Source organism: Acanthopagrus latus, chromosome 22 (genome assembly GCF_904848185.1).
Source record: "Acanthopagrus latus isolate v.2019 chromosome 22, fAcaLat1.1, whole genome shotgun sequence".
NCBI lineage: Eukaryota > Metazoa > Chordata > Actinopteri > Spariformes > Sparidae > Acanthopagrus > Acanthopagrus latus.
The window spans coordinates 18,232,772-18,256,349 of record NC_051060.1 but is presented as its reverse complement, the minus strand read 5'-3'; the positions used below and the strand labels follow the sequence as shown (position 1 = coordinate 18,256,349).

The window sequence follows — 23,578 nt, the reverse complement described above, 5'->3', positions numbered from 1 at the left end:
TTGATTTTGACTTTGACTGTGATTCATGCATTCATTCATTCAACCTTCATTTCAATCTCTGAAAAGCCATTGAGCGCAAGCTCCAAAGGAACAATGAACATAATCACAGTGTGGGTACATAAAAATGAATACAGATAAAAGGCAGTAGGACATAATACAAATAAAATGGGTAAAAAAAAAAAAGGTGCTGAAGAGGATCAGAAACTGCAAGCAAACGAACATGACAAAATATACATAAAACAGAGGTGCATAAAAGATGTAAGGCAGACAATCATACAAGACAGCACATGGTTAAAAACAGTTACATTCACACGCTGAGTAGTTTGAAATAAAAGTCTTAAATTGACCTGTAGGTATAACTGTACTGAGTTTAAATGTATGTTGTAAAATGTTCCAAGTGTATGGAGCACTGAAACTGAAATCATTTTTTTTCCCAAATTTAGTGTTTACCCTATATGTGTCCCATAGATAACCTCACCATAATCCAGGACAGATACAAAAACAGGGTCAAAAGGGGCCTGCAGCTTTTCTGCCCCAGAGACCCTGTAGTGCATTTATCTGGCCCTTTCACAAATCAGGAACAACCTTTTATTGTGAAAATACCGCCTCAATCTCATAGCAATATATTCCAAAATAAAAGCACTGTCATTTAACCGAGGCCAGAGATTGTATCCTGCTCTGATTGGTCCACTCCACGCAGGTCCCGCCCCTCTTATGCTACATCTAGCCCCTCCCCTCTCATCTCCTCTCTGCGGCTCACACTAGCAGCTCATACAAACACACACGACACGCGCGACGGGCGGAAAAAGCAACTTCTGCTCGCCTCTTTAAAAAGCCGACACTGTCTTCAGCGAAGAAGGTCGGAGCACACACACACACATTCACACAGCGGCGGGAGGAGGATGAAGTAGCTGGTGTGTGTTGTTTTTTTTTAAACAGGTGTCAGTCAGGGCACGGTCACCTTTCGTCCTGCTGTATGCGGCTCACTCGTGCGCCCCCCGTGACATGAAAACACTCGGCACGCGCCGTCGCATTCACCTGGCATCCACGGGCGGCCGCGATGGTTAAATGTCCTGTTTAATGGTCGAGGTACGTAGACCGTGACTTCACCGACATATGGGTCCAAAAAAAAGACAACACGGGCTCGAGTTGTTTTTGAAGGAGGCCCACGAAAAGCAGTGTTTACATTCATATACTGTTCCTGTAAAGTGTTTATAATGATGAATTGTGCTCTATACTATGATTGTTGTTGTCATAGGAGTTTAAATGTTGTGAACAGGAAGTGCATTTATGGTGACCTTGGTGTTTTAATGGTAGGAATAGTCATTTTTTGGTTCTGTCTTCTTCATATATGACCTCCTCTACTGTATAAGCTGCAGCGATGGGCCTTGTGTAGTATTGCAATCTGTCACGTCAGTGTATTGACAGCTTTACAGCAGCAGTCCACCTGCAGCACCTGGATACTGCAGACCACATGTAGACCAGGAGCCAGGTGTTGGTAATGTAGCTTCAGAAAATGTGTTGAAAACATGAATACTTAAAACATACATACATACATACATACATTCAAACTTAGAATTTTATATTTACAATATTAATGAGGTAGTAATGCAAGTGAGGAAATTATTATTATTATTATTATTATTATTATTATTATTATTATTATTATTTGTTCCATATCTGAATAAACAAGCTGTTGTCAAAGAAAAAATAAGGTGCCCAGAGTGCAGTTTAAAGCAGAAAGGTGGCAGGGTCTGCCACATATAAACAAAGTATTTCAAATCTTTATTTTTTTTTTTTTAAATTCATGATTTTTTTTTAAGCTAAAATCTTACATATTGCACACGGTTTCAAATTGGCCCTTTCTTTATAAGCTGAAATGTTAAGATAAATACAATAATGCTTTTATAATTATAATACAGCAATATAATATGTATTATGCTTTACATTTGCTTCTAACAGAGAATTTTTCACAGTGTGTTTTTTTGCCACTTTTACTTGAATATAACATCTGATTTCCTCCTCCACCACTGACAAGCCAGATGTTTCGAAATATTTTGATATTTTTTATTATTTAGAGTTCCTGGATTACTTTGCAACCACTTGATTTTTGAGTGATTGTCCTTAGAAGCAGTTGTTTGTCCACTTTCTAGTTAATTAGCTCTCAGATACAGAGATCAGATGCTGCAGGTAAGATTGCAGGAGCTTGACTTGAATCAACCTGTGACTTGACTTGACTTGACTTGTCCTTACTTTGAACTTCCTTGACACTTAAACCAAATGACTTGACATGTCTGCTCTTAGGTAAGAAGGAACCCATCAAAGCTTATAATTGTTATTGACATTATTCTATATGTGTTAGAATATGTAAGCGTTAATTTGGCATTAATCATTGGCATTTTATGTGTTGCTTTTTTTATTACTCCTCTGGAAAATTGAAATAGGATTACTATTTCTCAACCTTATTTTAATCCTCTTGTATACACTTCTTGTGTTTTTGTGTGAACACATACCAAGGCAGCAATGTATTCAAAAGTTGACATTAAAATGTGTTTGTTTCTACTACACACGCACAAAAGCAGCAGTGGGATGTATTTTGTCCCAAACTTTTCCAAATCCATTTTTGGTGAACATACAGCAGACAGTGAACAGACTTGTTCAATGTAAACAGTTTGACAGGAGCCAGCCATAAGCAAAAATAGAGTTTGACTTGGGAGCTGTCGAGCTGAGGTGAGTAATGATGTGAACACACTCTTAGAGATCACGGAAAAAACATTTGACAGAGGGCATCCTGTAAACATGCCCTAACCACGTGGGCTGGATGAGTGAAGCGTCATTGCCTCTGGTTTGTCTCCACCCACCCATTTCCTGCCTGCCAGTGAACAACTGTGAGCTAATTTTAATGTAAATCCACCTACTCAAGGTGCACTTTTATGACCGTCTTCTTCCCCAGGGCCAGCGTTAAACACTGTAATAGATCCAGTGTGTATAAGAAGAGATGACTGATCTGTGTCCATAGGTCACGTCAAATGTGTTCCTGTCTTTGCCTTCATGTTCCTCTAAACTAACACTGCTCATTGTCCTCACACAACTCTCACACACAGATGTTGAGCCATTATAACTATTATAGCCATTACTAGCTATTATAAATAGATGACCTCACTTGAACGATGTACCGAGTCTGCCTGAGCTGCAGCACACTACTTTGTGTTGTCATTGGCCACTGACCTCAGATCAGGGTACAGTGGCAGATAACCACATTGCTGATCGTCAATATTAACTTGTCAGAAAGAGATGTGCAAGGTATTGTCTGGTGTTAATCTAAAAACAGCGATGGAAAATACTTGTCACATTACTTTTGCGGAGGCATGAAGTTACAAAGCAGGCATCTTGATAATTAGGGATTCACTAATCGAGGCTTGATATGAATCAGACGTGAAATAGGAAAAAAAACCACCTTTTTTTGAGCTATTTTAGAGTGATGATTCCAATAATTACAGAGCAGCTTCATCAGGCTGTGACACCCCTCAGTGATCCTCACAAACATAGTTCAAATTCAGTGATTGATCTGACCTGGATGAGAATTAATTGACAGGCATGAAGAAAAAGTATACTCAAACCTGCATTTCCTCTGGTGAAAGTGCTTTAAAAGTTAATGACACAATGAGTTATCGCCTACATGATGTCTGACGGGTATTTGCATTTAAAACAGCGGTTCAATGTTGCACCCAGAAACTGTGGGGGGGTGCCAAAACAGCCCCCCTTGTAAGAGAGATTTGAAATCTCAGTTGGAATATTCCTGGTTGACTGAAGTTTGAAAAAGATAAGAAAAAAAAAGTAATATAGAGGCAGCTACTCTTCTCACTGAAGGTCTTGTTTCCTTATGAAAGGCATCTGTATTAAATTGAGTTGCCTTGTAGTGTTTTTAAGATGCCATCTTGGTCTTGGGGAAATTGATGATAATGAAAATGACTGTTAGTCACAGCTCTAAGTTTTGTTATGATGATGGCTATCGGGGTCATTTACCTTAACTATTTACGATTTGTCAGTGATGAGAGTGAATGTTTCACTATGACAGTATAAGCCTTTACAGGATGGGGTTATGATGCAATGGCATTGACTTTCTGTGGTGGAAAATCCTGTGAATTTGATCTATTATACTGTTTCTGTCTGTTGATAGTATTTTGTAGAGGAGAAAAACAACATGTGACTTGAACTCGAAAATTACTGAAAAAAAAAAAAGATAACTTGAGACCCCTGACCGCGAGGACCAGCCATGTGGAAGCTTGTGATTAACGTCCAGATCTTTGCCAGTTTATGCCAGCGTGCTGCCTGACCCACTTTTTCAGTGTTGCTGGCTAACACACAGACCGTCGCTACTGAAACGACAGATGCCACCGTCTCTAACACCTACCCACTCTTACTATGATGAGACAAAGCCTTTAAACAGATGCCTCCAAGGATATAAGACAATACATTAAGCTAACATTAAAAATGCGTGCAAGGCAACACTCAGAATTCATAATTGAATTTAAAATCACTTTATCAGAAAAATAGTAGAGGGTCACCATGACTCTTCGCACAGTTTCTATTTATTAGCGAGGTTCATTGATGCTCTTTGATAGCAGTGTGTATTTTGGGGTGTTGTAATATTAATCTCATTCTCTCTCTCCCTCTCTCTCTTCTCTGCCACAGAGGTGTGGAGCAGTCGCATTTAAAAGGTCGGAGCAGAATGCCATACAAGTTCGCATGCTGGGTAAGAACCCCAACTGACCTGAATACCACAGTGCAAAGGAGTGTTCATGTACAGTATGTGGTCGGCAGCAAATCAATCAATAGTGCAAAAAGTGTCCAAATATTTGGTGGCAGTGCTTCATGCTGCAGCTCACATTTGTCCCAGTGTAATCTCTGTCAAACACTGAGGCACTTTTCTGCTATCTCTGTGTACACTGTCCAGTTGAGTGGCTCAATACAGTAAGTTTCATAACTCTGGAGAAAGTCCAACTTGTGTCTGGCCCACGTTGAGTTTTACTCCAGTTGTGTTTATTGGAGTAGATTGTGAACCGAAGACAGTAAAATGTAGCCGTTTATTATCACAGTCTCAGACCTTGAAATGTAGCTCAAGCTATTTTTCCCCTCCAAGTTGTTTAGAAGTTCCCAGAGTAAGTGTGAAGCAACCTTAAGCGTATGATAAAAATTAAGGTGTAGTCAGGTGAAAAAGTGCACTAATGTGTTGACATACTTGCAGCACCAACAGGCAGAAATGTAAACCCCCGTCCCCTCTTTGTAAGCAGATGGAACATAGGCCAAACAAAAAACGCAAATTACACATCAAGTAAATTGTTCCCAGACATGGTTTCTGTCATTTGAAGTCTGTGTCTTCTCACCTAATGTATGATTGTCTGACTTAATGAGATATTTGATGCCATGCTAGAAGGGAGTGAAACACTTTGATGGGCAGCTAAGCCCTGCTAACGTGTGTGTGTGTGTGTGTGTGTGTGTGTGTGTGTGTGTGTGTGTGTGTGTGTGTGTGTGTGTGTGTGTGTGTGTGTGTGTGTGTGTGTGTGTGTGTGTGTGTGTGTGTGTGTGGTTTCTTTTGGTGCCAGTAGTCGGCTGGCCGGCTCCCAAGTTTACTCATCCAGACTCCCACTGCCCTCATTGACTCCCTGATATCTTTCTCTCTCTCTCGTTCTGTACTGTGATCAGTGTTTCACTGTTTCTTACTTTCTGTCACATGGCTTCTATTCACACTTTCACACAGTTACAAATATTAAGCTCCATTTGTCCTCTGCCATTATTCTTTTGCAGCTTTATTCACATACTCACTAGTACAGTCACATTCAACAGGACTTTTTTACAGGCAAGATTTTTCCTAGTCGCCACAGATTTTTATCTGTTCTTGCGAGTGGCAGCATGATGTTGTTTGTGTGATTGATGAGCTGGTTAGAATTATAATTTAGAAGCATGACTGGACATACTGTGTTCTCTATTGTCCGTGTCAGTTGATGATACGATAATAAACTTTCAGTGTGTGGTCTTCAAAGAATCATGTTTTTCCTATCATCACATTTTGCCTTGTGATCTTGGCGCCACTTCTTAAATGTGTTAGATATTTACGACGGGAAGAGGCACAGCAGACAGCAAAAATGTCAAAACATTTGCTGGTTCCAGCTTCCTAAATCTTAGAATTGGCAGTGTTTCTATATCATTTGCGATAGTAAATGAGGAGTCTTTGTGTTTCGTACTGTTGGTTGGCCAAAAGAAGCTATTTGAAGACATCACATTTGGCTCTGGAGTATTTTTCAATCTTTATCTTTATAAGCTGAGTGAATAATCAGCCAATGAATAGATAGTGAAAAAAATCAGTTCACCTGAGTTCACCTCATTCTAGATAATGAGCAAACAGCATCATGAAAAGGATGAAAATAGTCAAGCTTGTTAAAGTTCGTAGCCTCTGCTGGTTTCAGTAATCATAAATTATGCTCACGGCTGTTTAAAGCTTTAGCTGTCTAAATAAATCAAGTTGTTTCTGTTGTATTATGGATTTAACTTGCTTGAGTACAAAGTATCTCTCATGATATCACTACAACTAACAAGGCAAAACTAAACTTGCACTACAACTTCAAATCATTGATCATAGCTGCAACAAAACTACACAGTCCACAGCCAAGGTGCTGTGTGCGTGTGTGCGTGTGTGTGTGTGTGTGTATTTTTGTCTGCATGTGATTGTTTCTCAAGGGAACATTTCCCTGGAAAAACCTAATGGCTATAGCGCTGCATCCTCCATGATCACATGTGTGTAAGAGGAACAAATAGGTCTTATTTACTCACAAAATTGACCACCGGATGCCTCTCGGCCGTGTTTGTGACATTGAAAGACAACGGGAGGCGAGTGGATTAAATTCCAGATGAATATCTAGGTCATCTGAGTTAAAAGCTGCTCAGTTGAAGTCATTTAACAAGACTCAGCTAAGGCAAGACTTAGAATTCATGAAAAAGTGGGAATCTTGTTAGTTCACATTAGTTCTGGATGCAGTTAGTGTTCTGTTCTTATATTACATTGCTTGGAGCATTTTTTTCCAAGGACTTCCCGTTTCGATCATCACATCTCGTTCTTCGGCTTCTATCAGAGGTCCCAGTTGTGTTTTAAACCTGAGGCTGGTTTAGTCATTCAGAGCAAATAAATCAAAACAAATCCACTCATGTGTTTACATGCTGGTGAAGCCTTAACGAAGGGGGACTTGCTTAGCGTTTATCTTGTTTCACCTTCAAGCAGAATGAGTTGATTATTCTGTTCTGTCCGACTCCGCTAATATGATTTTATGTGATTTACTGAGTGTGCCTCTAATTTATATTTGAACATTACAGTCCACACTTGTTTGGACCAAACAAGCAATATGACGGCATTAACTGGGCTCCAGGATTCTGATTCTGGCTTCTGTCATTACTCTTCATTACTTTTCAACATTTTATTCTGAACTATGATTTGAATAATTGAAAAAAATAGGATAGTTGTAGCACAGTTCTGACTCTCTTATCTCGAACACTGAGATCGGATGCTGCATTTCATATTTGTACATCTCTGCGTTTCCGCCGACCTGACTGTGAGACGGACAGAGGCTGTGTCCGTGAACCTACAGCACCACAGGCATCCGCGCAAATCCCATTCGTCTGCCCTCGCCGTCGCAGCATATAGGCAGAGTGAGAGAGAGTGTGTACGCAAGCCGCGAGCGGGGAGGGGAGGGGCTTCCAGCCTCCACAACAACATCGGCGCGAGTGAGACTGTAGAGGGTAGAGAGAATGCGGCAGAAGCAGGCAGCAGACCGTCAGTGGCTGACTCTGGAAAAGAGGGAAAGAGACGGATTCTCACTTCTTCTTTCTGGATTCTCCTTGCTTCCTTTTGTTTTGCCTTTTTTTTCACTCTGCAGCCATTCCTCTTTGTCTCTCCCTGCGGTCAGTATTTTCACTGTCCTACATCTCGACTTGCTTCTATCCCTGTCTATCCTCCTCTTCCTCACCTATGGCTACCTGACAGTGAGCTTCTCCCTCTGCCGTCTCTCTTTTCCTTTCCCGCTCTCTTTTTCACCAGCATCACTTTCTCTCTCTTCCCTCCGTCAGTTTCAATCCCGTCTTTACTTTTGATCCCTCCTTTCCGTGCACCTGCCCGTCATCCATCCGTTTTCTGTTCGGTGCGAAAATGCCAGTGCTGGAGGGGCTTTGGGGCCCGGATCTCAGGATGCGGGACTCTGGTCTGGGCGTCGGGGTAGAAGTCGGGGTCTGTCCAGATGAGGCCCCCCGCTCGCCAGTCTGGGGTCCTCTCAGGATGCCTCCAGTGACCTGCGGTGGGGGCCTGTCGCTGGCCCTGGAGCTTCCAGCACTCATACGACAGCTCAGGGCAGCCTGGAGGGCTCGCAGGGGAGGCCCCCTGGGTCCTGAGAGAAGTCAGGCGAGCACTTGGGTGGAAGCAGAGAAGGAAGATATAGATGTGGTGAAGCATGACTTGGAAGACAGGAGCGCTCATCTGGAAGGTAATTTGCACATAATACACGTACATTAAAGCTCAGGGGAGGCAGATTTCTGATAAATATTTAATTCCTTATGTATTCTTTTCTTGTTTTTGTTTTTTTCGTTTCACTGTGGTTGCTACACATTCATAATAGAATGGGTGACACTTTGGGGCACATTGTTTCACAATGTGAACATTTTGTGAACATTTAATTGTTGAAATCTTGGTCATGTTTTTCGGCAGGTCACGGCGTATGAGTAAGGTCCCTGGCCTTGTTTTGTGCATCACTTTTTCTTTGTGAATGTTCAACCATGCCTCAGTGCACATTTTCATTTCTGACAGCTGCGTGTGTGTGACAGATTATCTTTGACAAGCACGCCTCTGGCCGTATGTTTACGTCCACGTGTGCTCAGAAGTGTCGTGGGTTGAGACGAGGTTCACGGCAGTTCAGACATCCAGGGAGAGCAGACAGTGAGGCGAGGGGATTTGGGCTGTAAAACCCACGAGACTCCATTAAATAAAGCTGCGTTACCATCTGGTGAGCTGCAGCTGGACCGATGACACTGACGTGACGCCATCAGTCGAGCCACTGTCCGTCTGTCTGGAGTGTAACACCGGTGACACAAAGCAATCCTGTTGCCAGTTGTGAATGCAAACGAGTTCAGTACAGAAGTGATGATTTGACCTTAAACTAGTGATCTGTCTTGATGATCTAATCTTTGACATTCTGCCTCAAACGTTGATATCATTCTGTTGTTAATGTCAGACTGACATAAGTAATGAAACCGTCAAATGTTTTCTGATAATGATGATCTCATTGCCATTTGGTGAAATGAGTATGACGCACTGACGACTCGACTTGAGTTTGATATTGGCATATAAAGAGGGTGATACTTGAATCAGTAATCAGTTGACTACAGACATTGGACAGCGTGTACAATGTATTTTCAATGTGTTTTTGAAGAGTGATGATTCACACAAAGGGGAATTACCTGTGCGCAAGCAGTGACTCATAAGGTGGAAAATGGACAATTGCGCGCTGTTCACTGCCTGTGACTTTCCCTGTGCGTTGTGGTGACCTCATTCGTTTGATGACTTCCCACGACAGAGCAAGAAAGGCTATCTGCCCATTATTTGATTTCTCCACATACAACATGTGTCGAGACACTGTGAGATCTAGTCACGGCTGAGTCATCCAGACATTTACCGTAATGTGGACCGAAAACTGCTGAAAAAGTTAATTTAGGTAGAAAATGAACAACTGACTGTGCAGCAGCATTTTAACTCGAGCTTACAGGTGAAATAGTTGATTAACCTTGAAAACATTTATTAAAATATGTTACAAAATTCTCAGTTTTAATGTGAAGACATTTGTCATAGCCAGACATGAAGTAGAGGGTCAGACACTGTATTTGAAAAATAAATAAGGCACAGTTCCCCTTCAGGTTCTGCATGGAAAGAACCAGTAATAATCCTTCCACAGGTTCATCTACAGAAACTTTGTGGCCACTTTTACTTCCTCTAGATTGATATTGTCACTCACAGCTTCAAGCAAAGATGACAATATTAATAGATTCCAACCCCTCAAGTGTGACTATTAATTGGTTTCCTTAATCCTATCCTGATATTAAACAGAACATCATTGGATTTTTAGTTGCTGGTTGGACAAAACAAGACATTTAGATAATGTCACTTTTATATTATTATAAATTTTATGTTATTATGCACCAAACTAGGTCTGTCACCATAACTACATTATCGACTTAATGTACGTATCTTATCGACTCATCGTAGGTGACGATGTCAAAAATATTTTAGTCAGCATTATGCCAGGACACCTTTCGTTTCCATTACTTTGGTTGTGTCCAAAATCACTCATTACCCACCATATAGTGTACTATATTTCTAAAAGTGCTGTCTGAATGTAAAATGAGATTTATTATACCCTAAATGATTGATTCAAAGTTTCCAACAATGCATCTTGAAAAGTAGTGTACAGTCGACGGTCACTAATCATCATGAGTTTCCTCAGAGTAATAAAAAATAGTCCACACCAACCAACGCGTATTTTGAACTTTGGTGGAGTGAAAAAAATGTATCAGCCCCGTCAGCGAGTTATCTATGTGTGGATATTCCAGCCAGCTGTGTGGACACGCTGTAGGTGTCCAGTTAAAGGAAGCAGCAGGAAACATCATCTGCCACCGTGTGTTTTCTAACTGTTTGTATTCAAGTGTTGGCGCTGCGTATGGCAGAGATGTGTGTGTGTGTGTGTGTGTGTGTGACTAACAGCCCCACAGCACTATATGTGCTGTAAACACCCACAGATTCAAGAGAAACCAAGCAAACATGTTCATATCTTTGCCCCATATGTGAGTGTGAGTGGGTGATCTTGTTTTTTTGGAATTAGGGATTTAACCTCATTTGCAAGTCTGTGTGTGTGTCAGTGTGTATACATGGCCAGTGAGTGTTTGATGAGGCGCGTGTGCATTCTTTCAAACACCCTTCTTCAACTGATTCACGTTTTCATCCTAAATGACCCAGTTTTTGCGCTGCGTAGAGACAATGACCTATTTACCGCAGAGAGAGTTAAAGGAAGAGGAAAGGAGGAGAGGAGAGGAGAGAGGATGGCTCAGATGGGGAGAGAGGGGGTGTTGTGAAGGGATGAAGGATGATGAGGAAGGTAGTGAGGGAGAGAGAGAATGAGGGGAGGAATAAAGAATGGAGTGACACATGAAATAGAAGTATGGAGCGAAGAGGGTGGTGTGTGTGTTGGAGGGGGGTGATCTGAGCGTTACTGCAGTGTTTGTTTGTTTTTTTCTTTTCCTGATGATGTATTTCCTCCTCTCCTTGGCAGCCTGCACGCAGCATGAAAAAGCAAAGCGGCTTTCTCCTTTTTCTTGCTCGATCTAGGCCAGCGGGACTCTTCTGCCTCACTTTAGCAGTCTGAGTCACTTCCCCCAAGCGGTTTATATTTGTTTGTCCGACTATAAGATGCATAAATAGGGAATGGTGCCGCTTTTCCACCCTATGTTTTATGTATAGCTGCTTAGCCTACACAGCACAAGCACACATTGGAGGAGGGGAAAAAAAAACCACCCGCCTGTAAACTCTTGCCTGTCATTTCGGCAGCCCACACGTGCGAGGCAAGATCTGGCAACCCCCCCCGAGGGAGTCACCACAGCGACTCCGACCCCATTAACAGGTAGTTGAGCTGTTTTGCGGAGTCAAAGAGGTGATGTTGATTTTGCAACCTCTGGGACATGATACGCTCCAGTTCCCCTCACATCTGATCTGTAAATTATTCAGCATTCCCACAGTTTTTTAGTTTATTCAAGTGCAAGTTGCATGTGCGTGCATGTGAGCTGTGACTTAGGGCCTAGCTCTGTTGTGTCTTGTTGTCTCGGGCCTCGGGGTGTGTGCGAATTGCGCATTTTAAACAGAGGCAGTATTCAGTATCCAAGGATCCATTGTGCTGCTGTTTTCCCCTTCTTTGTTGAGTAGGTGCCCATACGGCAAGGATTAAAATGGAGAAGAGTGCTTCAAGGACTCTGCAGACATAAACAAGAGTGTGTTTGATGTCTTAGAATCATTCAGTACCAACAGCATAGACAGTCGTCTTTTTCATACGTACCACTACAGAGGGATCCATTCTTCTTGCTTGTCATGTTGTAATTCTAGAGCACAAACATGGAACATGGGATGTTTATGCATTGTAGAGAAGGGGGGGGGTGTACAATATATAAATAAATATAATGTAAAGATGATGAAGTAATGATAATGAATTTGTTAAAAAGAACATTTAAAGGTGCACTATGTAGTTTTAGGGAATACATTTTAATCAGAAAAAGAGAGATTTGATTTTTTTATTTTTTTTTTTGCCTAAACAAAGCAAATAAACAAACACTCCATTTTTATGACTGAATAAACAAACTGACCTTAAAGGACGACACAGTTTCATACTGCTTCACTTTGTTTACATGTGGCGTACCCTGCCACCTCCCTTATTTTCCTAAGAGCAGCTTGTTTTGTATTCACCTATGTAAAAAAAATTATATTTCAGAGTTTGTATTATTACCTCATTAATATGGTATTATCCTCAAACTAAATTTGTGTCTCTTTAAGCAATAGGGGGGTGTTTCAGGAAATAGTATGTCTTCCACTTTTCCCAAATAATCCTGAAGCCTCAAATTAAAAATGATCTTTCCATTACAGAGATTTCAGTTGCCAGCTATTTTTACAATAGATTTATTGTTTCAGTCAGTTTACAAGCAGAAATATAAAACATCTGCTGCTTCCAGGTTCTTAAATGTGAGGATTTGCTGCCCTCCTTTGTCTTTCTGATTAAGTGAATAATTTCTTGGTATTGAACTGTTAATGAGTGAAAGAAGCAATTTGAAGACTTCAGTCACCATTTTTATACAATTTTTCAACGTTTTATTTTTTTATTTTCTAGACTAAATTCATCTGAATAATTGATAATGGGAATAATCTTTGGTTGCAGTCCTGATCTATTCATGAGAAAATGTGTGTACAGAAGTACATAGGCCCATGCAACATATGAATAAAAGACACAAAGTTGTTTAATATGCATACATCAGTCCATCAGGCCGGTCGATACACAATGTTGATTGTGATTTAATTATTTTAGAATATATTTTCTACGTATCTCAGTCAGATGTTTTATCCACGTTTTTTTCCCTTTATGTATGTTTGAGAGATGCACAATAAACATGTTGATTCTTTGCAGTTAGGGGACTTTACATAAACGTACATCACCTCGAGATCACTCCAGGCAATCGGCATCAGTGTGAAACAACACTGAAAACAACAGTAATTACGGTCTGAACAGAACGTACGCAGTCAGGGCAGCCTCACTGTGATGAATACAAAGTGTTCAGATGAGCGTCACAACAGCTGCACCGTGGCATGAAATCCATTCTGCTTGGGCAAACTGGGACCAGATGCACGGTGTCCTGGTGATTCAGCGATGTCAAAGATCCTCTTGTTTCACAGAGGCTGATTTCAGAACGACTCTAAATCGGACTTTATGAGGCTGATCGTGTCGAACATAACTGCTGGGACATGTGCAGCTCTGTGGGACACTTTGCTCCGTTGTCCTCTCATCACCCCTCTGACTGCTCCGCTTATCGTTCAGCCATGATGCTCCTACATGCTTTTCTTACTCTGTTGCCTAAACACCCACCCTCTCTCTCTCTCTGCTGCCTCCTGGAAAGTTTGATGCATGGATTCATGGAGCCAGAAATTACCACAGCAGAGCCTCAGTGAAAACACCAAATATTTATGTTTCTTCATCAGTCTTCCTCACCTTGACCTCTTACTTCCTGTCTGTTTGCAGCCGATGGCAGACTGAACACTGGTCATGCTGGTGTGTTGCTGGTTGAGAGACGAGGCTCCTACCCGCTGATTGACCTGCGAATCCTCAAAAGTAAGTCTCTCCTGACTAGAGTTTGAATCAATGCTGGTTGTATTTGTTGACGTAACTTTACAACTGAAATGATATTTTTATTATTGCAAAGAGAGTAAAGTTCTAAAAGAGACACAGGGGTTGGGTACCGGTACAGAATTGAAGGTACTAAGATGAGTATCAGCTCAAATATAAACCCTACCCAACCCTCCTGGTGACCCATCTAAAATATAGAACAGGATACAATACTTTGGCCAAGTCAGCAAGAGTCCACTGACACAACTATCACCTGCAACAATTTTCTAAAATCACATTAAAACTATGATTGAATTGAGAGAAGTGTTTCTGGTGTTTAACCCACCCTCTCTGAGGTGAATGATATTGAGTAAATAATAGATACACCTGTGCAATATGGTTCAACAGCACCATAAACTACAGCCTGCAAAATGATCCACTACCTCTCGTAAAACAGTCAAAAAATTGTACATTATAGCCTTCACAAAGGGAGGATTTATCACATGAAGGTTGTGCTAGACTGCATTAATTGTAGCTAGGTGCACCCAGAATTTAAGTGGACAGATAGAAATTTTATTTTAACATAAAGGGAAGCTGCAAGGACATTACTGTGAGGAGCATATCTGAAATGAATAATAAGGTGACCTAATGGAAAGTCCTTTTTTTGGTATCTTGAATTAAATAAATTATATTTAAACAACCCTTTAAACAATAGTTATTTAGGCACCAACCACTGAAATACACATCTGCTTTGAAAAAGATCTCCTGACCTAAAAACTAACAAACAAAGGATTCAAACTGGGGTCTGCTGTGTATGTGGCATGCACTCTTAACCACTCAACTATCTAAAATATAGCACACCATAAAGACACATACAAAAGTGAGACACATATTTGTGTGCTGATGAAGCATGAAGTTGCATTAATTTACTCCTTGGTTTCTGGTCAGAGACACATATGACTACATTGTCACATAACATTTGTCATGAACTCCTTATGGTTGGGGGACGTAAATCACTTGACTATGTTATTTCAGCCAGTGCCCAGCAGGGGGAGGTAGAGTCTGGCACAAGGAGAAAGGTGAGGCGTCTGCTGAGTTTTCAGAGATACTGCCACGCCTCCAGGCTGCTCAGGGGGTTGGTGCCCCACACCCCGGGGTCACTGCACCTACTGGACGACGACTACTTGGGACAAGCTGCGGTAAGACGAGTCAACACACTCACTGTGTGTATCAGCTGTGAATCACACATCTGTTCTGAAAACAGTTTCTTTTCTTACAGCACATGCTATCAAAAGTAGGCACCTGGAACTTTGACATTTTCCTCTTCGATCGTCTTACTAATGGTAAGACGGCTTCTTGTGCGCCTGAAATTTGTTACATGCTTCATTAATTTAAATATCTTTTATCATAAAGTCTCAATTTTATATTATATTTGTTCAAGTGTAAGTGTAACGATGGTTAAAAGTTCAAAGTACTGCAAAATGAGATTCTCAAATATAACCTTGTGTGGTTTAGGTAACAGCCTGGTGACTCTGATGTGCCATCTCTTCAATGTCTACGGTCTCATTCACCACTTCCAGCTGGACATGGTCAAACTGCACAGGTTTCTCGGTAAGCCGCACAGACGTGTCAGTTAATAGCTGCGCCTTTTAAGTTGCTCTCAGTTTTGACTATTTTCCTACTTTTGGACTATTCAAATATTTTACGTTTAAATGTCTGTTTAAACACCAGGGAAAAATAGTTGTTAAGAAGCACTTTACGACACACGCCACATTGACCCATTCTCACACATATTCATGCACTGGCAGGAGCTGCCACGCAAGGTGTCAACCTGATCATCAGCCCCAAAGAAAGCATTTGTTCTGTAAAAAGTGCACCCAGCGGCCTTTTTGGCGGGCCAGCGTGCTCTCGAAAGCTGAGAAGGGTTTAACTTTTCAGGAAAGCCCAGACTGACGTCAACTGTTCCTTTGTCTGCCAATCAGTCATCACAAAAGAGACACCGTGTTTATGTTCGCAATAATAAAAACAAAGGGGCTTTGCTGTAAGTGAATATTAATCCAGTATCCAAACTATGCTAAAGCGCGCTATCAGACACAGCAGAGCAACAATGAGCTGCGTGTTGTTATGGAGACTAAGTGCTAAAGGTTTTACAGAAGCACACGCATCCAAACACAATGAATACTATGTGCGGGACAAAAGTACATGTGAGTCTGCAGGCAATAATAATGCTCCCATTACCATGAATGAGTACACAGCCATGTGATGATTCAGGCACCAGCACTTCCTCGTGAAACAACAGAGAACCTGCCCAAAGGGGTCACTTGACAGGTCTGTCAAGTAAAGAAAGGCTTTATTAAAGGCTGTTTCATGAATTTGATGGATCGAATTTTTGCGTTGCATTTCTGTCATCTAGATTGTTATGGCTTCAGTTTATATACTGGGTCACTGCAGCTGTTGCTCAACATCTGCAATTCGAAGACATGTTAAGAAAAATATAAATTGTGCTTTTAAACATTCCCTGCTGAGTGACAACATCGATCTTACACACAACAGTCTGCTCTGATAATCAGCTAAGATTGTTCAATGGGGTTTTTTCTTTGTGTCCTGTCTTGCCAGGCATGGTGCAAGAAGACTACCACTCCCAGAATCCCTATCACAATGCTGTTCACGCTGCGGATGTCACTCAAGCCATGTACTGCTATCTGAAGGAGCCCAAGGTAATGAATCATACTGTATTCACACACACACTCACACACCGTTTCCTTCTGTCTCACACCACCTACAAGGCTTCACTAGCCCTGAGCTTCTCCTTGACAGATCCTATTAGTGTCTCTTGCTGAAGGATAATTCCTTCTCACTTCGACACGACAACACGTCCCTCCACAGCCCACACGCCCTTTGACCAGATCAGGTGCCTTCGCATCTTTTCCCTTTATACAGTAATTGCTTTTGTGTCCTCTGTTGCTCTCTAAAGCACTTTGTGATGCACCTATTTTGTTAAAAGCACTTGGAATAAATTGGATTTAATGTAGCACACATGCCAGTGTGTTCTTGACAAAGAGCACACGCTCACAAGCCTGCAGATTCTCCGATCAATATGGCATTTTGTCTTTTACTGAGCTATAAGCATTTATCTTCACCCTGAGACACACACAAAGGTTGTTATGAATTAAAATCCATCATTTTGAGCATGCAGTACAAAATGGAAGCAGTTTGAGCTAAAGTTACTCAATTGTAGACATAAGTATTCAAATAGGTCCTTTGCTGTACTTCAATTACAAATGGAAGTTTTATTAGTCATCATCAATTAACTGACAACGTCGAGGAAACTCACAGCTGTCAGGATAACCACTATGAATTCAGCTCTTCATGGTGTTTATTCCTGAATGTCTGAAGCTTAGCAGTCAAGTTCATTTGAAATGACTGCACGTGTCCCTCGCTCTCTGCAGCTGGCAGAGCAGCTGAGTCCTCTGGACGTGTTCCTGGGTCTGATGGCAGCAGCCGCCCACGATGTGGACCATCCTGGGGTCAATCAGCCCTTCCTCATCAAGACCAGACACCACCTGGCATCCCTCTACCAGGTACACGCAGCCGTGACATGTGTCTGTGTGGGGTTGACCTGTGTTTGATTAGTGTCCAGCCTGTGTCTGATTCTGAAACTAATTTTGGATGTGACCCCGTCCTGTACAGAACACGTCTGTGCTGGAGAGCCACCACTGGAGATCCACTGTGGGCATGCTGCGAGAGTCAGGGCTGCTGTCCCACCTGCCTGCGGACATTTCGTAAGAACACATTGGGTTTATAAGACTCATATCAATATTTTAGATTATTTTTGTTTAAATGTAAAACCTTTTTTTTTTTTCAAATTAATTTTTATTTTCCAAGACGTGTACTGGTTTTTACAATTCACAGACACTGTAAATCTTTAGAGCTAAATAATATATCTAGATAAGTATTCCCACAAATGTTGCCTGCAGAGGTGGTCAGGTAGAATAAACATTGTTCGTGCATTAGTGTTGTTTTTGTCTCAGTAGCGCCCCTCCTCTCCCCTACAGGCAGGACATGGAACAGCAGCTGGGCTCTCTCATCCTGGCTACAGACATCAGCAGGCAGAATGAGTTCCTGTTGACATTCAGAGAACATCTGGACAACCAGGACTTGGACCTCCAGCTGGCTTCACACAGGCACTTTATACTGCAGGTACACTGCGCACAGACCCTACACCATGTATTTTCCACCAACATGGTAACTGTGTAGACTTCATGTGTGAATCTCTCCGTCCGTGCCGTCAGATTGCTCTGAAGTGTGCAGACGTCTGTAATCCGTGTCGGGTTTGGGAGCTGAGCCGACAGTGGAGTGAGAGGGTGTGTGAGGAATTCTACAGGCAGGGTGTGTAACGTGTCCTTTCAGTTAACACAATTCAACATAAATCAAGAAATTGATGTAGGACTTTGTTGTTGAACTAGTCAGCTTCTGTGAGGATTTATACAATTGTCCTTATAATTGATTGATGTCTTAAGTTTCACACATTTGGATTCTGCCTTCTAAATGTTGGCTTTGAACCTGACAGGTGACCTGGAGAGGAAGTTTGACTTGGAGATTAGTCCTCTGTGTAACCAGCAGGCTGACTCTGTCCCAGCCATTCAGATAGGTGAGTGCACATATACGTATATACGCAGTCTTGTCTCGAGTCATGAACTGAAGTTCCTCAATTGATCTGCCTTTGTTGTGCTTCTCTCAGGATTTATCTCCTACATCGTGGAGCCTCTGTTTGAGGAGTGGCACCGCTTCACCGAGCCCAGCCCACTCAGCCAGACCATGATGGGCCACCTGCACAAGAACAAGGCCCACTGGAGCCGCCTGCGATACGCACACACACCTTCAGACACAGAGACGCACTCCCACGCTGACGAGCCTGAGCCCGAAGGAGGTGGAGGAGAAGAAGAGGGGGAAGACATCCCGTAATCTTCCTCCGCGTGTCTTCTGTTTTATCTTCCTTTGTGAACGGAGGAGAGGATCCAGCTCCTTGTTTGTCCTCCAGCATATTTTCTCCCACTGCTGGTCGATCAGAAGCTCTGAGAGTGGGAGCACTGGGCGGGATGGAGAGAGGGCTTCCTCTGCTGGAGCGGAGGACCAAAGTCCTGCAAGGGAAAAAATAAAAGAAGGAGAAAGATTCGAGGTTGGGGCAGATGGATGGATCTTAGTAAATAAATGCCAATTTGACAAAGTCATGCCTTTCTCTGTAACCCCGTGACATCTGCTTCAACATAACTGAGATAAAGCAGGAATTGAATTTTAAAGGTTGTTGCAGGAGAAAGGTCGATGAAGACAGTATTAAAGTGTTTGCACAATGCTGCTTGAACAATAAAGAAATTTAAAAAGCCAAAATTATATACAGTGGGACTGTGCAGGAAGAGATGACGTAAAAATATATCTATATATATATATAAAAGAAAAAGAGGAATATATGAATATACCAACTATATTACACTTTTTAAACTTTTAGACAATACACGCTGTATTATGCTCTTTTCACTTTTTTTCTCTTTTGTACAGCTCGCACTTCTTCTGGATGCTCTTTCATACAAGTGTCTCACTTGTCTACTTTTCACTGAGGTGTGTTTTTAACTCCAGCACTAAGTCGAGTACTTTAAAATGTACAATGTAATCTGTGTTTAAGATGGACTGAGCCGGCCGATGCGGTTAAAGACTGATGCGGAGTTGCCTCAGACGGATGTTTTAAAGAAGTGTTTGTGTTCATGTGTTACAAGCAGTATAATCTGTACATACTGTGACGTTCGACCTCAGCACTTCACATGCCAAAATCTCTGCAGTGTATCGACCTTTTTACTGGATATTGGGGAAACGCAACTCTTACACTGGTGTTGCCTTTGTAACAACTTAATGGGTGCATTTATCTATCGGAGAACCTCACTTTACAAGCTCATACTACAACAAAGCCTTAACAGCAACACATTTTGTACTGGAGCTCATCATTACCTTGGACATGGTTTTCGTACAGTCTCTGCCTGTTTAGTTTTTCTCTTCAGCCATAGCATTGTGCTGAAACACACTCACGTTGTCGTAGCAGCTTGTTTCCTGTTTCATCTTTCACCCAGTATCAGGGTCAGATTGGGTTAATACACCCATTCAGCATTGCCACGGTGCCAATGTACTGTTCTGACACATCGACTCGCTCCTCCGTTACCTCTGTAAGGCGTTTGTACTGACTTTCTTTTTACACGTGAACTTGGGTCAAACTGTAATTGCAAATACCTTTTTTAAATCTAATATCTGATTCAGGATATCGTGCAGTCAATATCAAGACAATTGAGATGCCTGTTACAGGAAATATTCAAAATATACAGAATTCATCGTCTAAGATTGTAATTTTATATCCATAATCTCAGTCATGACATGGATCCACATGCTAATTTGAGCATACTAAGTATTTCCAAATACTTTTTGGTCCAAGTGTAAACTGTACCAATGTTTTTTTTGTTTGTTTTTTTTTGTTTAAATTTTTTTTTAACCACTCTGCTTTGAATATGTAAAGCTAAGGCCGTCACATTTAAGATTTAAGTTGATGCTGTGTACACGGTGCTAACAGAGGCCCCACGTCTTCCCTGAGCTATAGAGGAACAACCTGAGCTTTATGATTCTAACAACCCAGCTGACACACAGTGTTCTACGTACAGCGTATTTAGATTACGGATTAGATTAGTTCAGAAAATCTGTTAAAAGAAATACACACACACACACATTAGTTTATTAACCTGATAGAAGCCTCCTCTCTGAGGTGCAGTGCAATGAAGCTAATAAATATCTATCTATAGCTCTAAGCAGATTATTCAGACGCCTTCACTATAGCACTCATTAGCTTCGCTGAAAAACCCACTATGTCGTCTGCATTTATTCTCTGTAAGTCACACATCGCTGCCGTCGAGACCGGGGGCCTCGGGCCGCCGCTCAATACCTCTCAGAGTCAGCACTGAAACAGGGTCACTGAGCCATACTGGTTTCACTATAAAGTACAAGTATTTTGTATGTTTTTTAAGACAGAGTGATTATTATACCAGACTCAATACAATTATCTTACTTATTAAAAAGAAGTTGAACTTTTACTCGTGTCCAGGTGGTTTTAGACGGTATATCCTGTCCATTGGTATTTATAACAAGGCTGGACACAAAAGAATCAAAATTAAAACATAAATACCAACATGTCTGTAAACTTTGAAACGTCTTTATTAATTTGCACAGGAGTGTTTTTTGTTTTTGTTGTTCACCCCCTGAAAGGATCCTGCATGTGGTCTCTTCTTGGTTTTAAATGCAGAACTCAAGCGAGTCAGACCAACATGAAAACAATCTTACCACGAGGTCCATTCAGTTCTAGAGCTTTAAGTCATGATCTTCATCACGGGTCATATATGTTCACATTTTCCATTTTCTCTGAGTACCCGGAGCTCATCTTGACCACGTTAGCTGAAGTGCAGCGTTAATTCTTGAGTTGAGAAGTTTATGTCGCTAAAGGTCTATTAGTAGCTGCGTTTCCTCTTCTTATTAATGCTACTGTAAGCAGGAGATAGCCACAGTACACATTAGCTACCTTACTGAGCAACTCCACTAAGTTTACACAGTGTGTTTACAGGTCTTGGGAAGAACTACTACATTGGTGAAATTGGATAAGTTGCCTCCAGTGATGTCACTCAATTGCCAGGCTGCATTGTGGGTAATGCCGCCCCGATGTTTAACATTATAAGCGTTGGACTCATTATGGATAGTTTGAAATCAAATCGATACAGCAGAACTGGAGACGCCCCCCTCCTCTATGCCACACATTCTTCTTCCCTTTTCTCTATCTGGTGCCTACGTTACCCACAATGCAGCCAAGCCACTGGCTGACATCACAGGAGGCAGTTTATGAGATGACATGCAGCTTCGTTTGGAGCCACAACAGGCTTTACACTGTTTTCTTCACATATGCACTAGTACTTCCCATTTACCCATTAAAGGTTCACTATGTAGTTTTGACTGACCTTCAAGGACGACACAGCTACACACTGTTTTACTTTGTTTATATGTGGCGGACCCTGCCACTTTTCTAGCTTCATATAGTGATCTGGGGACCTTATTTTCCCTCCGAGAACAGCCTGTGTATTCACTTATTCACTGAGTTTGTATTATTACCTCGTTGATATTGTAGATATTAAAATTCTGAGTTTGGATTTCTTCTCCAAAACTACACAGTGCCCCTTTAAGGCACCGACATCTTTGTAGTTATCAGACAAAGCCTATGATTTCCAAAATTCATACTTGTTCTGGTATAAGTAGCCCTGCCTAAGAGTGCACCTGAGCTAACAGAGATGTTTGCACTTATGTCCTACAAAGACACGACTCGACAGTGAATCTGAATTTGTATTTTGGTGTTTGGACGGGTCATCAGACTTCTTGACTGTACATTTCTGTTCTGACAACCAACCTCTGAGCACTGTGAACAGTAAAATCAATGTTTTGTTTTTTTAATTAAATATCAAATGCCTCAGATATCCCATGCGTATTTGCTTGTGTGTTCAAAGAAAACGTTGCCAGCGTTTCACCACTAGAGGGCAATCAAAGCATTTCATTTCAGTAGCAGAGAAGCTGCAGGAGACAGCAGAGGGAGGGTGGGGGGGGGATTGTGGGCGCCTCTCCCTGCTGCTTTGTTTACAGTATAAATACAGTAGTCCACCTGTGAATCAACATGGCGATCTGTGTGATGTAAGCGTCGCTCGGGGGGCCGTGAGCTCATGTAAACAAAAACTTTACAGAAGAACAGGGTTCAAATCAAACAAGAGTCAAGTTGCGCTTTAACGTGAAGCCGAATGAGTCACACTGTTGAATCAGGGAGGCTGTTGGCATCTTTTTTTTATTTACAGAAAGCAGATGGCTCCTGAAGCGGAGCTCGATAAGGAATTACAAGTGAGTTAAAAAGGTCTGACAAAGGGGAAATAAATGATAAGAGGATTAATGGGGATTCGGTATGCAAAAGAAAAGAATAAAGAGATGTGGAACTAGTCTAAATAAAAGAGGGAAAGCACAGGGAGAGATACAGAGTGGTGCCTGTGTCTCCCTCATTTGCATATCTCTGATTTGCAATGCAAAAGGAACGAGGCTTGTTAGATTGTGACAGACGTCCCAGGGTCCACTTGTGATTGGTCACCTATTAAATCACATTACGGATTAGAGCCCCGGCCACCTTCTCTAAACTTTATCTTATCTGCGCTGTTTTTCAGATCGCCACGACTCAACTTTTTTTCCAGTGCTCTGGGGCTTTTTTTTTTTTTCCGAGGCAGGTAGAAAGTTATGTTTTTTTTTTTTTTTGAGTGCACCTAAATCTGTTCATCAGAGCGAGACATCTGACGTCCATTCATACTGATAATTTGGGCTTTACCGTCTCTCTGTCTCCAGCTCAAACACACACACACACACACACACACACACACACACACACACACACACACACCATCCACCCCAGTCAGTCAGTGCTCATCCTGCATGAGTCACTGTAAATATTGACACTGCAAACAGAGCCCCCTTTTTTTTTTTTTCCTTAAATGTCATCCGACCACTCCCTCTGTGAAAACATGCACCCC

General features: G+C 41.6%; 1 protein-coding gene across 1 annotated transcript; it reads left to right on the top strand.

Moving 5' to 3' along the window:
- The first annotated feature begins 717 nt into the window (after nt 1-717).
- LOC119012260 (cAMP-specific 3',5'-cyclic phosphodiesterase 7B-like) lies at nt 718-22,492 on the top strand. Its single transcript, XM_037085909.1, has 14 exons — nt 718-859; nt 940-1,089; nt 4,696-4,756; nt 13,863-13,952; nt 14,982-15,145; nt 15,226-15,289; nt 15,462-15,557; nt 16,563-16,663; nt 17,396-17,527; nt 17,637-17,728; nt 18,002-18,146; nt 18,239-18,335; nt 18,517-18,597; nt 18,688-22,492. The coding sequence occupies exons 2-14, from the start codon at nt 1,069-1,071 to the stop codon at nt 18,909-18,911; spliced, it is 1,368 nt and encodes a 455-aa protein (XP_036941804.1). The 5' UTR covers nt 718-859; nt 940-1,068; the 3' UTR covers nt 18,912-22,492.
- Nucleotides 22,493-23,578: the final 1,086 nt, after the last annotated feature.

Coding starts and splice junctions, on each gene's coding strand:
- LOC119012260 (XM_037085909.1), top strand. CDS start 1,069: ATGTCCTGTTTAATGGTCGAG. Junction 13,953..14,981: donor TGACCTGCGAATCCTCAAAA/GTAAGTCTCTCC, acceptor ATGTTATTTCAG/CCAGTGCCCAGCAGGGGGAG. Junction 18,147..18,238: donor ACAGGCACTTTATACTGCAG/GTACACTGCGCA, acceptor CCGTGCCGTCAG/ATTGCTCTGAAGTGTGCAGA.